The 12,940-nt window shown below is 39.1% G+C and overlaps 1 protein-coding gene across 3 annotated transcripts in view; it reads left to right on the forward strand.

Annotated features, from left to right (window-relative positions):
- Window positions 1-12,940, forward strand: part of ankrd6b (ankyrin repeat domain 6b) — a 72,725-nt gene that overhangs the window by 15,502 nt on the left and 44,283 nt on the right. For all 3 annotated transcript variants that reach the window (XM_017437714.3, XM_037981727.1, XM_037981726.1), the window contains exon 6: window positions 9,878-9,976. In XM_017437714.3, coding sequence (XP_017293203.1) covers window positions 9,878-9,976 — 99 coding nt within the window. The remainder of the gene's footprint in view (window positions 1-9,877; window positions 9,977-12,940) is intronic.

Raw genomic sequence — 12,940 nt, forward strand, 5'->3', positions numbered from 1 at the left:
TCTTAAAATCAAAACACATTTATTCACTTTCAGCGCTGAAAGGGAGACGTGAGAAAGAGACCCTTACCGAAGTTCAGAGCACTCAGCCTACGTCTCAATCTAACTTCCTGTTCGATGTACTTTTGTTACTCAAAAAGCAAAACATCAGTCCCATCTGGTATTTTTTTTGTCAGTGTTTTTCTATTCTCCTTGTGGAGAGCCGCTTCCTGGATTTCATGACATCATCTCACCATGTGTTCTCTATGACCTGCTATTATCCTTTACATTGTTTCTGGGCTCTGAACTCTGGTAGAAAGAAACTTCATAGTCTTACATTTTATATAACTTTTATATAACATTTTATATAACTTCACAGTTTCCCCCTTTTGGTCTCCGAAGGAGACCACCACAAACTCCTATTCTATCCCTATTAGATGTGCAGCTGGATGGGCCGGAAAAACCCTCAGGGCTGATGTTATATTCGTGTGAGGGAAAATCAACCACACCACCTCATGCCCCAATGACGGTGACCATTGCTGGCTCAGCCCACACCTGTACTGTCCATTGTCCAAAAGTAGGAGAGGATTAGAATAAAGACAGTAGAAAATCAATACTTGTTTGGGAGGAGAGGTTACTAGCACATCACTCCCGTTCAGACGTCTTTACCACGTCTGTCCCTACTGATTACATTCAAAGACATTGATTAAGAATCCCAAAATTTACTCTTCTAACTCAACATTATATTATCTTACTGTCAGATGGCCAAAGGCCTCCTTCGGCCTCTCTCACACAACTGTTCTTTTGTGATTATTTTTAAGTAATTATTTTATCATAAGCTAAGCGTAACCTCATTCTAGCAATCAAATCCTTTTAGCAATATCCAAGTTTGTTCATATTTTACCGTTCAAACTGCACTACCCTTTGGTATTTTTACAAGCTTTAAATGTTTGCACCTGTGTGAGGTCCCTTTGAATAAAACGCGTTATAAGGCTATAATGAGTTTAACAGAAATGAGAGATAAACATAGACCATCCTTCACAATTCCCCCTTTAGGCTAAAATTATGTCAGCAAACCCGAGCCCTTCCTGCCACCTGAGCATAAAAATTAGTTAACCCCATGCTATTGCTGTCAGATGTCAAAAAGAGAAACAAATGCATATTTTTTATCACTAAATTAAGTCCCAACAGACCACTACCCTGTAACATTTTCGTGATGCCTACAGTGTGACATCACAGTTCTTACCCTTTAATTCTAACTCGGCTGATGGGTTTGAGCTCTGCTAATAAGGGAGCTTCTGTCACTGTTACAATGTATCCTGCACTTATTAATTGAAACTACAAGCTATTATGGTATTAGCTCCTGTGATCACCTGACAGCAACATACCCAATCACAACTCTTGAAATGATTTAAAATCTAGGCATTAGCATACCAGTAAGAACACAGATTTGTTGTGACTTTTTCTTGTTTTGTTCTTACAATCTGGAATACTTTTGACAATTTCTTAGATAAACTTGCAAAAGAAAAAACCCTTGAGCTCTTTATGAGCTGGAGAAAAACACTTAATTAACCATGTAATTGGAACAATTAAAATCTGCAAAAACAAATGACGTATATTAGTTGAGATCTTCTTGTTGTTGCTTCGAGCTCAGGCAGACTAGCCTGGATGGAACGTTGCTAGGTCATTAGAGGATTATTCTGCCTCTTTTAGACCAACCTAGCAGACCTAGCAATATGCCTCTGGACTCAGAGGCTGACGCTGTCTTTGATTGAGAGGGATCAGTTTGGATTTTCCCCCAATGAGCGATTTGGCTCCTCTGCAGGTGTGCTCCGACTCCAGTGATACCTGGTGGAGCCCTTCCCTTGCAGCCTCACAGTGTGCATTGTTCTCTAGGCCATCTGGAATTAACCGGTCCACCTGGACACCGTCCACTTTCTTTTTATGAATTTCATCCACGCTCCGGGGGCCGCGTGGGGACTGTTCCGGTCTCTGGTCATCCCACCCTGATTCTCTTGCACCAGATCAGCAAAACCTGTGACTAGAGCTGGCAGGTTAACGAAAATGTGCTTTATACTCACCTCTCTCGCTGTTCACGGCCGACCTGCTGATGGTCCAGGGATCGGCCAGTCAGCAGCTCATATGGAGTGTCACCTGTCCCTGAATTAACTGAGCTTCTCAATAGACATCAAAATATAGGTAATGCGTCCAACCAATCCAAATTTCTTCTTAAGGAATTACTTTACATCTATTTTCTTTTCATTCTTGGTTTGAAATCAAAGTAGGTTTTGTGGTTTGTAGTTAAACAAAATAATAAAGCTGGTACTTTCAAATAAGCAAGTTTTAAGATGTAAATTTAGAGCTATAGTTTGTTGTTCATCAAACTCAGAGAGGAACTGTAAATAAATAAAATATGTAGGCACATAACTTGGCAATAAGTTTTAGTGGTGCTGAAGAAAGTTATAATGAAGGAAAATGAAAAGACAGAAACAATCCCAGTGTTTTAGTTTCGGTCATTTATATTAGGCACAACTGTTGAATTAGTAAATTAGTCTAACACCTAGATTCTCACACATAGATCCTCCAATAAAAGTCAATAGATTTTAAAGCTGTTGCTCCTGCATGAAAATTTAAAAACAAGTTCATAACAAGTTCACACTTTGTTTAGTACTAAAAGAAGAACAGAAACATTGAAAACGTTGTTCAAGCGTTGTTAAGGGAAACACCTCCTTTTATGGCCTAATAGTTGCTTTTAGATTAAATTAAGTGCAAATGACACATACTTTAACAAAATTCTTTGTCATATCGTCTAAAGATGGGTGCTATCAGTTGCAGGTGTTTTGTTCAATCCATGAGCTTCATTTAGTGCTCTTTTTTTCTAAACCTTGTGGATAAACTTGGCCTTCTATCTGGGCTATTATTTATCAATCTTATCTGTCTGAGTGAGAACAAATAATTCATTATGATTTGGGTAGATTTCTGAGTTATTTTGCCACGCTTGCTGTGTATTGAGTACATTAATTCTGACGTTTTCCACAGAATCAAAGCGTGCATCTTTGTTTTGCTTTATTTCATTTGTGATAAAACAAAACACAAGAAATTGTCTTAGAAGCGTCTTTACACTTAGGTAGGGTTTAGCATTAAAATGATTTCACTGTTCTATTCATCTTTTCAGTTTTAAAATGTTTTAACCCTCTCAGGCTCAAATTAAGTTTTAGTAACAGGAAAAACCGGATATGTTGTTGCAACGACTGCCTTGAGAGGGTTAAATGTTTGGGAGATCTGGGTTAGAAATGTTATGGAATGTAGCAGCAGCTACAATCATCTTACTGTAACCTACAATTAAATTCTTTTAGTCTAGAAAAATCTTCAAGAAATGTTTTTTTACATAGCATAAAAATAGTGTTGCATATTGCATTAGCCATAAAAAGCTGATTTTGATTGACCTCTGCTTTTGTTTTTGTTTAACAAGTTTAAAGAAATTAAAGTAAAATTCTCCTGCTACCCCCCCCATTTTTTTTTTTCTGAAACAGAACCGCATTTGTAATGCCATCTGTTCAGAAACATCCAAAAAAAAAACAGCACTGAGAAGTCAGGTATTTTAAAATGTTCAGACATCATCTGATCAGTGGTTTTTGTTTCATATCGCTTGAGATGTGAGTTTCAAGGCCTCCAAGCAGAACAGAGACAGCCTCCCCCTCGTTTGTTTTGGCTGTGCGTGAAGCCATGCAGCTGCGTTTATCAGGGAGTGTGCAAAAAATGGAGGCTTCTAGTTTCATGAGAAGGTCATAGCCACAAAAGTTCACTGGAACATACCTGCCAACATTTAAAAATTGAAAAGAGGGATAGGTGTGCGTGAGAGCTAGAGTCAACGATGCGAAGAGTAGCTAGGGGGGTCCGGGGGCATGCCCTCCCGGAAAATGTTTTCAAAACAGCAGTTGAAAAGTGCTATTTCCTGCATTTTGGAGCTAGAATTTTAGAAAAAGAGAGTTGCTTATGGGTCACTTTTATGCCATGAAAAATTGAACACCCTACTGTATACAACTAGTACTATGTACTGAAGTAAGATTTTAAAATCATGCTTTAAACTATCAACCTATTGTGTAAATGTGTATAAGAAAAATAGACTGATATCAACTTCACCAACAAATTTACTTTGTACTATAGTTTATTTCTGCTTAAAATGGACTCAAAAATAACAGCTCATGGTCAAACACAGCTATACAGATAGCACATAGCACCAAGACTAAGAACTGCTCCTGCAAATATAAAGTTCAGCAGTTAATTTAGAATATACTTTGGAAATGAGTTCAGGGAGGTCATTTGTGCCTGAAATGGTCTTAACAACTTCCAAATTGTCAATAAAAAGGGAAAATTAACCCAAAACTTTGAAATGGGCTAGCTCCTTTGCTATTTGTCCTAGAAATACGGGACAAATTGGAGCTGGAAGATAATTTTTTGAAATTTTCTCTGATCTTATCAAATTAAATAAATAATTGATGCGTGGCCTTGAAAAAGATGCTCACGCGGACGCTAAGCTAACTTTTATTTTATGGCTTTATTTTTTTAATCATGTTGTGGTGAAACAAAGTCCCCATCACCCCAACACTCATACAATTTTTTTAGAAAAAAAAAAAAAGTCAACCCCCACTCCAAATTTAGGGTAAAAAAATACCCCCCCACACACACCTCCCCTCCCAACTACATGTAAGTCCAGACATTGCATGGTGATGTGTGTTGTTAAAATAGACCAAAATGATGAGCATAAAAAACACCTCAATATATCACCAAATGTCCAAACTGTATGCATGCTAAGTTTCATATTTCTTTTCTGTATGCACTTACTTTCTGTTTGATCCTAACAAAATCACTCTTCCATGGCAAAAACCACGATAGTTTCACTTTTCAAGAAGTTTTCTATTCACTCTGCTCACTCAGCTGAAAATCAATAATGGCGGCTATTTACAGTGGTGGCGCAGGCGCATTATTGAGCCAAGCCAGACTGACTGGCTGCTTGCTCATTAATATTCATGAGGCACTCAGCCCAGGCAATGTGCTGCTGCCTGGTGGAGATATTGGTGTTAACAAAAACAAAAAAGTTTGACAGCTGTCAAAATCGGGATATTTGGCTGTCCCGCCGCGCCTAAGGCGGGATGTGGGTCAGGGGGCCTGAAAATCGAGACTATCCCGCCCAAATTGGGTGAGTTGGCAGGTATGCCTGAATGAATAGAATGTCATATCAGGTAGTTCTTTTTCTATAGGCAGCTCAGTGTCACCCCAGAGAGACCCACAATGTTCACAGCTTTATTGGGCCGGCCGTCTTCTGCCCAAGGAGCATGTTGCCCCAGTGTCCATGAGAAATGACAGTGTTTGGTTCAGGCTGTCAAGATGTAACCACAGGTCTGCCAGTCCCTGTGTAGATGGTCAGCTCTGCGCGGTTTGTCACTGCTGGTTCTGCTCTCGTCTCAGGTCTCATCTGTCTTCAGGATTTGACTTTTCGGTGGTGTTGCTGCATATGGTTTAGTTGTTGTTGTTGTTTGTAGCTGATGTCCACCTTTTTTTGGGGAACCTTTGCTGCGTATGCAGAGGTCTGCCCCCTAACTGCCCGTCTACCTTGGCACACACCTCAAGAATACGAGACACACCTAAAGCCCCCTCATTCTCAGTAGCAGTTTTTGTGGGAAATTATAAGTGCTTAGTTATGAAATATTGTAGAAATTACCAAACTTTGGAGGTCAGAAGTGTAACTCTAGCTATGATATCATACAACATTTATGGTTACATGTTTGCTGTAGCTGAAAGAATCTAATAATTTCTTGCTTATCACCCCACCTGCGTTTACCCCCTTTCTCCCGCAGACAATTCTCCCACACCGCCTGCAGCAAATATTTTGGCACGGAACCCTTCTTCCCTTTTTTTTTTTTTAAAGTTGGCGACGTGAGCTCAGAGGCCTGATTTAGGAGTTGTTTGCAGAACCCAAATGGTTCTTAAACTTGGATGCAGAGTTTTATCAATTATTATCAATTATCATGCCTCAGACAACATCACTGTTTGACTGTTTCAAGTCTAGGATGACTCAAAGTACTTGTTTGTCTTTCAAAAAGTCTTTCATCAAAAGTATTTTATGATTCTCTTCAAGTGATGTTTGTTTCCACGCGTTAATTGATGACTCTAAAATTGTCCCTAGGTGAGAGTGTGAATGGTTGTTTGTCCCGTTTGTCTATATGTGGCCCTGCGATGGACTTGCGACCTGTCCCAGGGTGTCCCCCGCCTCTTGCACAGTGACTGCTGGGGATAGGCACCAGCTCCCCGCGACCTGGAATGGAGAAGCGGGTAAAGAAAATGGATGGATGGATGGATGTTTTTCAGGTTCTGATTCATTCCTTCTACCTTCCTCTCTGACTGAGGATGATAGACTGTACCGAACCTATGTTCAAGGCCCAGAGTGGCCCCACTCCCTGTAGGTCCTGGTTTTCAAAATGGGTTCCGTTGTCTGTCCGGATCTTCTCAGGGAATCCGTGCCTGTCCACACACACCAACAGATACCTTTTATTTATTAAGCATCTCAGAACTGTCCTCTCTAACAGCTGGCAAGCTTCTTGTTCTCTAACCATGCTTTTAGTTACCTTTTGCCTCAGAAATCTGATTTGCTTTACCAAAAATCCCCCTAGGGGTTTGCACGTGCCCAACGGACGGTCCTCGACCGTCTTTGCCAGATTTCTGCTTACCTCACTCTTCATGTTCAGTCAGATAAGTCAATAATTCATCAATCTGGGCTCGGAGAGACACCCAGGGACCCTTTCCCCAGGCTTCATGATCAATATCTCTGACCATGTCTATGTCCATAGTCAGTTTTGCTTGCCGTCGTCTGTCTCAAGGTCAAGAGTCAAACGCTGCACTCACTCACACGGCGGTGAGATAAAAACGTGTTCACTCGGCGGTGAACAGAGAAAATGGCGTCAGCTTCGCTCGCTCACACTCACTTTTCTCACACATCAATAAAAATACATATAAAAGAGGATCCTCTCACAAAAACATAGTGTTGATTAACAGGCCCATCGCCTTTTACCTTAGCGCTTTTTCCATTAAATCCATTAATAAGTGTGGTCAGGTCTTGTTCTTAATTTGTGGGCGGTTAACTTCCACAGGAAAAACTCAGTTCAAACCTAGCTGGCACGTAGCCTATCTTTATCTGCGTCCAGAATAAAGTGGGGGGGAGCCACCCCCCTCCCACATGGTCCCAGACCCTAATCCTAACACACACCGGAGTCCCTGACTCCTGGCCTAGGTCCCTGACCTGGCTCTTTATTTTACCTTTTTACCTTTTTTACACAATGCACAATATCAACGACAATAACAGGCTGATATAATTTTAAGAGGCGGACCGACAACAACTTCACCCTTGAGCGCCCAGGGTTTTCAGGCCCTCAGGGTACCTAGCTCCTGTGCCTCGTCGAGGACCCTGGAGGACATCTTGCTCTTGTCTGTTTCGCCGTGGACGGTACCCGGGCAGGGCGCCCGAACTTTGGCTCCTCTGTGTTTTGTTTTTCCCCTGACCTTTTGCCTGGTCGGCTTTTTGTTCTGCAGCATCCCCGTTGTATTCTCAGCTTTATTGTCTCAGTTTCGGGCTTCAAATGAAACCAGTCATTAAGAGGTAGTGCAAAACTTATATTTGTTTAACAATCCCAGTGGAGTTGATATTATGTTCCAAATTTCATTGATATTTTTAAACAAGTGCGTTTTTATTGGCTGAACTACATTAATTTGTGTGTAATAACTTGTCGTCTTGTCTTTTTTTTTTTTTTTTGCCATTTTTGTAAACCAAATTTCCCCCAAATGGACACTTATGAAGTATGAACCAAACAGACTGTAACAATATTTTATGTTGGCATAGTTCTGCCCAGCTTTGCAAAAATTTTAAGAAATGTCGGGGTATCAAATAACATGAAATTAAAAATCCTACCTTTTTATCTTAACTCAGTTAGTGCGCCACATTTAAGTGTTGATAAAATATAGGTACGTTAATTGTCCAACTGAATCACAAATCATGTTTATTCAGGGATATATTTTGAATTTATTTATCCAATCTAATAAATATATAGGACATTCCAATCCTAGTTAAAAAATCTTCCCATTTGATCAGAACTTTTTAAAGTTTAGCTGCATGATCTTTTGTGCAATAAATAGCTGAAAAATAAGCCTGGAAACTTGAATAAATTTGAGGCATGTTTTCAGCTGTGTGCCACTAAGAAACTGCAGTTAGACTGTTGTAAGGAATTATGATAAAAGTGTGTGGATTGCAAAACACGACACCATCAGAACCATATCAAGATGATGATATACAGTGGTTGTATATGTTATTTTATTTTTTGCTGAGACATCCTTTAACACTTCATATTACACTTATTAATTAGTATCTCTGTACATCAGATAGTAAATAACATTTAATCAGTGGTGTGATTAAGACATTATGGGACAGTTTCAGAGTAAAATAAGCCTCTTGCTCGGAGGTAAAAGTTTCAGATCTCTCTGTTCTGACCTAAACAGCAGCAGGTGGCCTGTTCTAATTTATAACAATTAGTTTTTTGCAACTGGAAAAAGGTAGAATGGCTGGAAGTTTCTGCAACATATGAGAAATATTCCTCTTTTGTCCTAATTGTGGCAACAGTGTTTTTTCCGTTAGGATCTTTATATTCTTCACTTTTCAGTAGTAGGCTACAACTGACTGTCCTTTGTGAAGAAAGTCTTGGGATAAGCATTTTTTTTTTTTTTTCCCAAGTGACTTTAGTGGCTGGATCGGTGTATTTTGAAAACAATTTTTATAAAATGACAGGAGAAATGCTCATTTTTATGTAAACATGCACAGAGACCAAAGCAGAAACTCTGCAAAGTAACTCTTAGGAGAGTTTTAGGTTTTTGTCAAGCCAGGCTGGTCAAACTTGCTTCATAGTAAAGCCCTCTGGTTAAAAACAAACAAGCAAACAAACAAAACAAAACAACAACAAAGTTTTGTTATTATGTTCTCATACATAAACCCCTCCAAAACTGATGAAAAAACAAGACAGAAACTGGTGCAGGAAGTTCTGACATGTACAGTTTGTGTTCTACATGTGACAGTAATCTCCTGTGTTCCCCATATGTCTGGACTATGGGGTAAGGAAGCCTTTTTTAACAAAGAAAAACATCCAGGTCTGGATTAATATGGCAAAAAAAACAAAAAAAACAATGAAGTCTCCCAAAAGTGTTGGGAAAAATTTGTTTTGGTCTGATTAACCTGAAATTGAACTTTTTGACCCCAATTCCAAAAGGCTAATTTAGTGCAGGAACAAGACTGTAGATCATTAAAAGAATACCTACTGTGAAACAAAGTGGTGGCTGCATCATTATTTGATGTTGCTTACTGGATTTTTTTTTTTTTTTTGTCAAGATGGATGGAATAGTTTTAAATTGCTACTTACTGCCAGAAAGCTGAAGATAAAGAGAAATTTCATTTTTCAAAATGGCAATAAATCCAAGCATACATCTAAATCAACAAAATAATGACTTCGCTAAAAGAGTCAGAATCTTATAGAAAATCTGTTGGGTAACCTGAAGAGGACTGTGAATACAAATGGTTTTGTATTTTGACAAATTTGGAGCACCTTAGCAAGGAAGAATGGGCAAATATTACCAAATCAAGGTGCAGCTGCTGAGAAACTACTTTGTTGAATTGAACATGATAAATGGCACAGTAAAAGTGGAAAAACGTTTATTATGGTTTTATTGTTTTTTTACATTAATTGACATTTTAATGAAGGAAACAACACTTTTTAAATCCACTGTAAATCCAATGTGGTATTGACTAAAAAGTGCCCTTAATATCACTAACAAATGTTTGTGCCTTTCTTCTTTCCGTTTGCAGGCAGGGAACACAGCTCTCCACCTTGCATGCCAAAATGGTCACACTCAGAGCGTCAAGGTTCTGCTCCTGGGGGGCTCCCGGCCCGACAGCAAGAACCATGTAAGTCTTAAGGCTCTGACATACTCCATAAGAAGTCAAGAAGTCTGCTTGCGGTCACATGGATGCGAGATGTTAGTTTTTGCACACACCTTTCATAATCCATGAGATACTCTGATCAGAACTCAAAGCTCACCAGCTTTTCCGCATAAACACACCCACAACAACTTTTAACCAATCACAAATACTTGAGGCAACCCTTGAGAGAAAAAGTTTGTTCAGGGCTTTATGTTGCAAAAGGGGCAGATGAAGCTGCTACGTGAACAAAAATAATGCAATTTTCATCAGGCAACCATGTGAATGAGAGCCGACTTTGTGATTTCTCATGGAGTATGGAAAGGCCTTTAAGCGTAGTTCTACTACCAGCACTCAGATGATGATGCAGTAATTATGATTCATAGCCACAATGTCTCTCTCCTACTGGTGTTAAATACAGATTATCCACCTGGTTTCTGTTCATGTTACATGTAAGCAGCAAAAACACTTTTGTTTCTTGATGTAAAAAGCTTTTTCTAAGCTTTTGACTATCATGAACTGGGTCTATAGTTGGCGACAGAGAAGAGGAACAGAGGCTCGGGGAGGCGTGTATGCAATCAAAGATAAGTTTATTGGGCTGCTGGCAGGTCGTCTGGTAGGCCTGTGGAAGCAACCGGATGGTGAGCTTCGGGGTTAGGAGAATCTTGGATGAGTATGAATGAGTGGATTTACTGATCGAGGTTGAGCCACAGGTGAGCTGGCAGGAGCTTGAGTCTGGTGAGAGATGTGCTGGTGAGTGCAGACCAGAACCAGGTTCGTTGTGATATTTACAGGTTCCAAACAGTGCTCAGTGGAACTCCAGACCCAGATGAGTGCAAATATGTACAGGTGCCAAACAGGGGAAACAAGGAAGGTGTCAGGAGGTCGGGTTGGGGTTTCACAGGTGCAGGTTCACGGAAGGACCACGAAGGAAGCACTGAAAATTTTCACAGGAAATAGGATTAAAAATGTCAAATTCTAAGATGACTCACAAAGAGACTGAGATAAATTAGACTTTGATCCAGCAACGACCGGAGAACAGGAGACGCCTTAAATGCTGAAGCGAAACGAGAGGGAGATGAGCTGCAGCTGAATCAATCAGTCACCACCTGAGAAGGGTGGAGACTGACTGCCAATGCAACATTGACATTGGCTGCTCATGTATTGTTGGTGGCTTTGAAAAGAAGCTCAACAGAGCTTTAAGAGTTGTTCACAAACTCTGCAGGGCTAATGCTGAACTGTCCACTGCCTGGTTGTCTTTGAATTATAGAACACTATTAGGGACATAATTAGCATAGAGGGAAACTGTTGTTACTCAACATGACAGTGTAAACAGAAGTGATATTTTTTTTAATTTTTTTTAGTGGTTAAGGGGATCTTTATAGTAGATCCTCACAGATGTACTGAGTGCTGATTTTTGGAAGCTTCATTCACATGTAACATGTTGTTATGTTGCAATATAATCAAACCATGTTTTTAATACCTTGTCATAAAGAATCAAGCCTGATCGCCACAAAATATTAAATATGAACAAGTTATACAAATGCAAATTGTTGCTGATGCTAGCAAAACATAAAGCTTGCAGAGCATTGGAGTAAATTTTAGTTTGCACAAGTTTACAATATGTCATCCTCACTTTCCAAGATTTCAGGTGTGCCACAGGGTTCTTGGTTCAGACCAGTCCTGTTTTTATTATATGTGCTTCCCCTGAGCAAAATCATCAGGAAACATGGAAACATTTTTATTGTGATAAAGATGATACCCAGCTCTATTTGATCTTAAAACTTTCTATTATTTTTTTTAATTGCAATAAATGTATACTTTGTTTGATTTATTGTTTCTTCAACATTATTCCATAAAATAACTCCACACATTGAATTTCACATACTTCTAAGTGTAGTTTGAGCATAATGAAGTTTCATATTTAATTCATCTCTTAAAATATATTCACCATGTTGTTCAGTGAAGAGTTTTTTAACTTTATCCAGTAACATTACTTTATTTATTTTATTTACTGTGTGTAAATAGTGCAGCCCTAAATTTTTACAAACCTTCAAACTGTAATGTTTCTAGATTTAAGAAAAGGCCATTAGTATGTTCACAGTATCCAACACCTAACGATCCTTATGCTCTCTTTTGTAGAGTGCGTAATGATTATGTGGTGGATGTATATAGGTGTTACTATTGCTGGGCGATATAACGATACATATCGTGGGGACGATAGAAAAGTGTCTATCGTGATATATTTTCTTCTATCGTCTCTATTGTTTCTATCGTCTATCGTTTCTGTCGTTTCTATCATAATTGTATCAATGATTCATGTAAATATTTCATAATGTAGGCTACGACGAATGTATTAGTGTTGTCACCTTGCATACATTCAGTTTATATAAGTGATAAATAAGAAGAAAAAATAACTATTTTGCGAAGAACCTCCTTTTTGCGACATGACGCTGCTTCACGTGGGGGTTTGCGACATGCTTTACGGCAGCGGCTTTCTGTGCGGCGCTGTGTTTTTACCATAAGTGCTGAAAGATGGAGACGCATGAAGTATCAAACACGGGGTCGCAACAAGTAGAGACAGCTAGCAGGCAGCCCAAGAAGAAAGACTTTTACCAAAACAAGGGGGACGTCTGTGATTTGGTTCAAGAAGTCCGACACAGAGCAGAAAAAGGTAATATGATAACTCTGCTAATGCTAATGCTAACTCTGCTATTAGACTGATTTCTCATCTGACGCCAACACAACAAACCTCTTCTTTTTTTTAATATTAACATTTTTATTAAGAAAGCATATGATATATTACAATGACATAATTATAACATTATATTACAATACAATGCTTTTGCTTTCTTATTTTTACCTTTTTTGTTTAACCCAAAACAATAAAAACACACACGAACTAGGGTGAGGGTGGCGGGGTAGCCGAAATACACTTTTATCATTAATATC

Source organism: Kryptolebias marmoratus, linkage group LG19 (genome assembly GCF_001649575.2).
Source record: "Kryptolebias marmoratus isolate JLee-2015 linkage group LG19, ASM164957v2, whole genome shotgun sequence".
NCBI classification, from domain to species: Eukaryota; Metazoa; Chordata; class Actinopteri; order Cyprinodontiformes; family Rivulidae; genus Kryptolebias; species Kryptolebias marmoratus.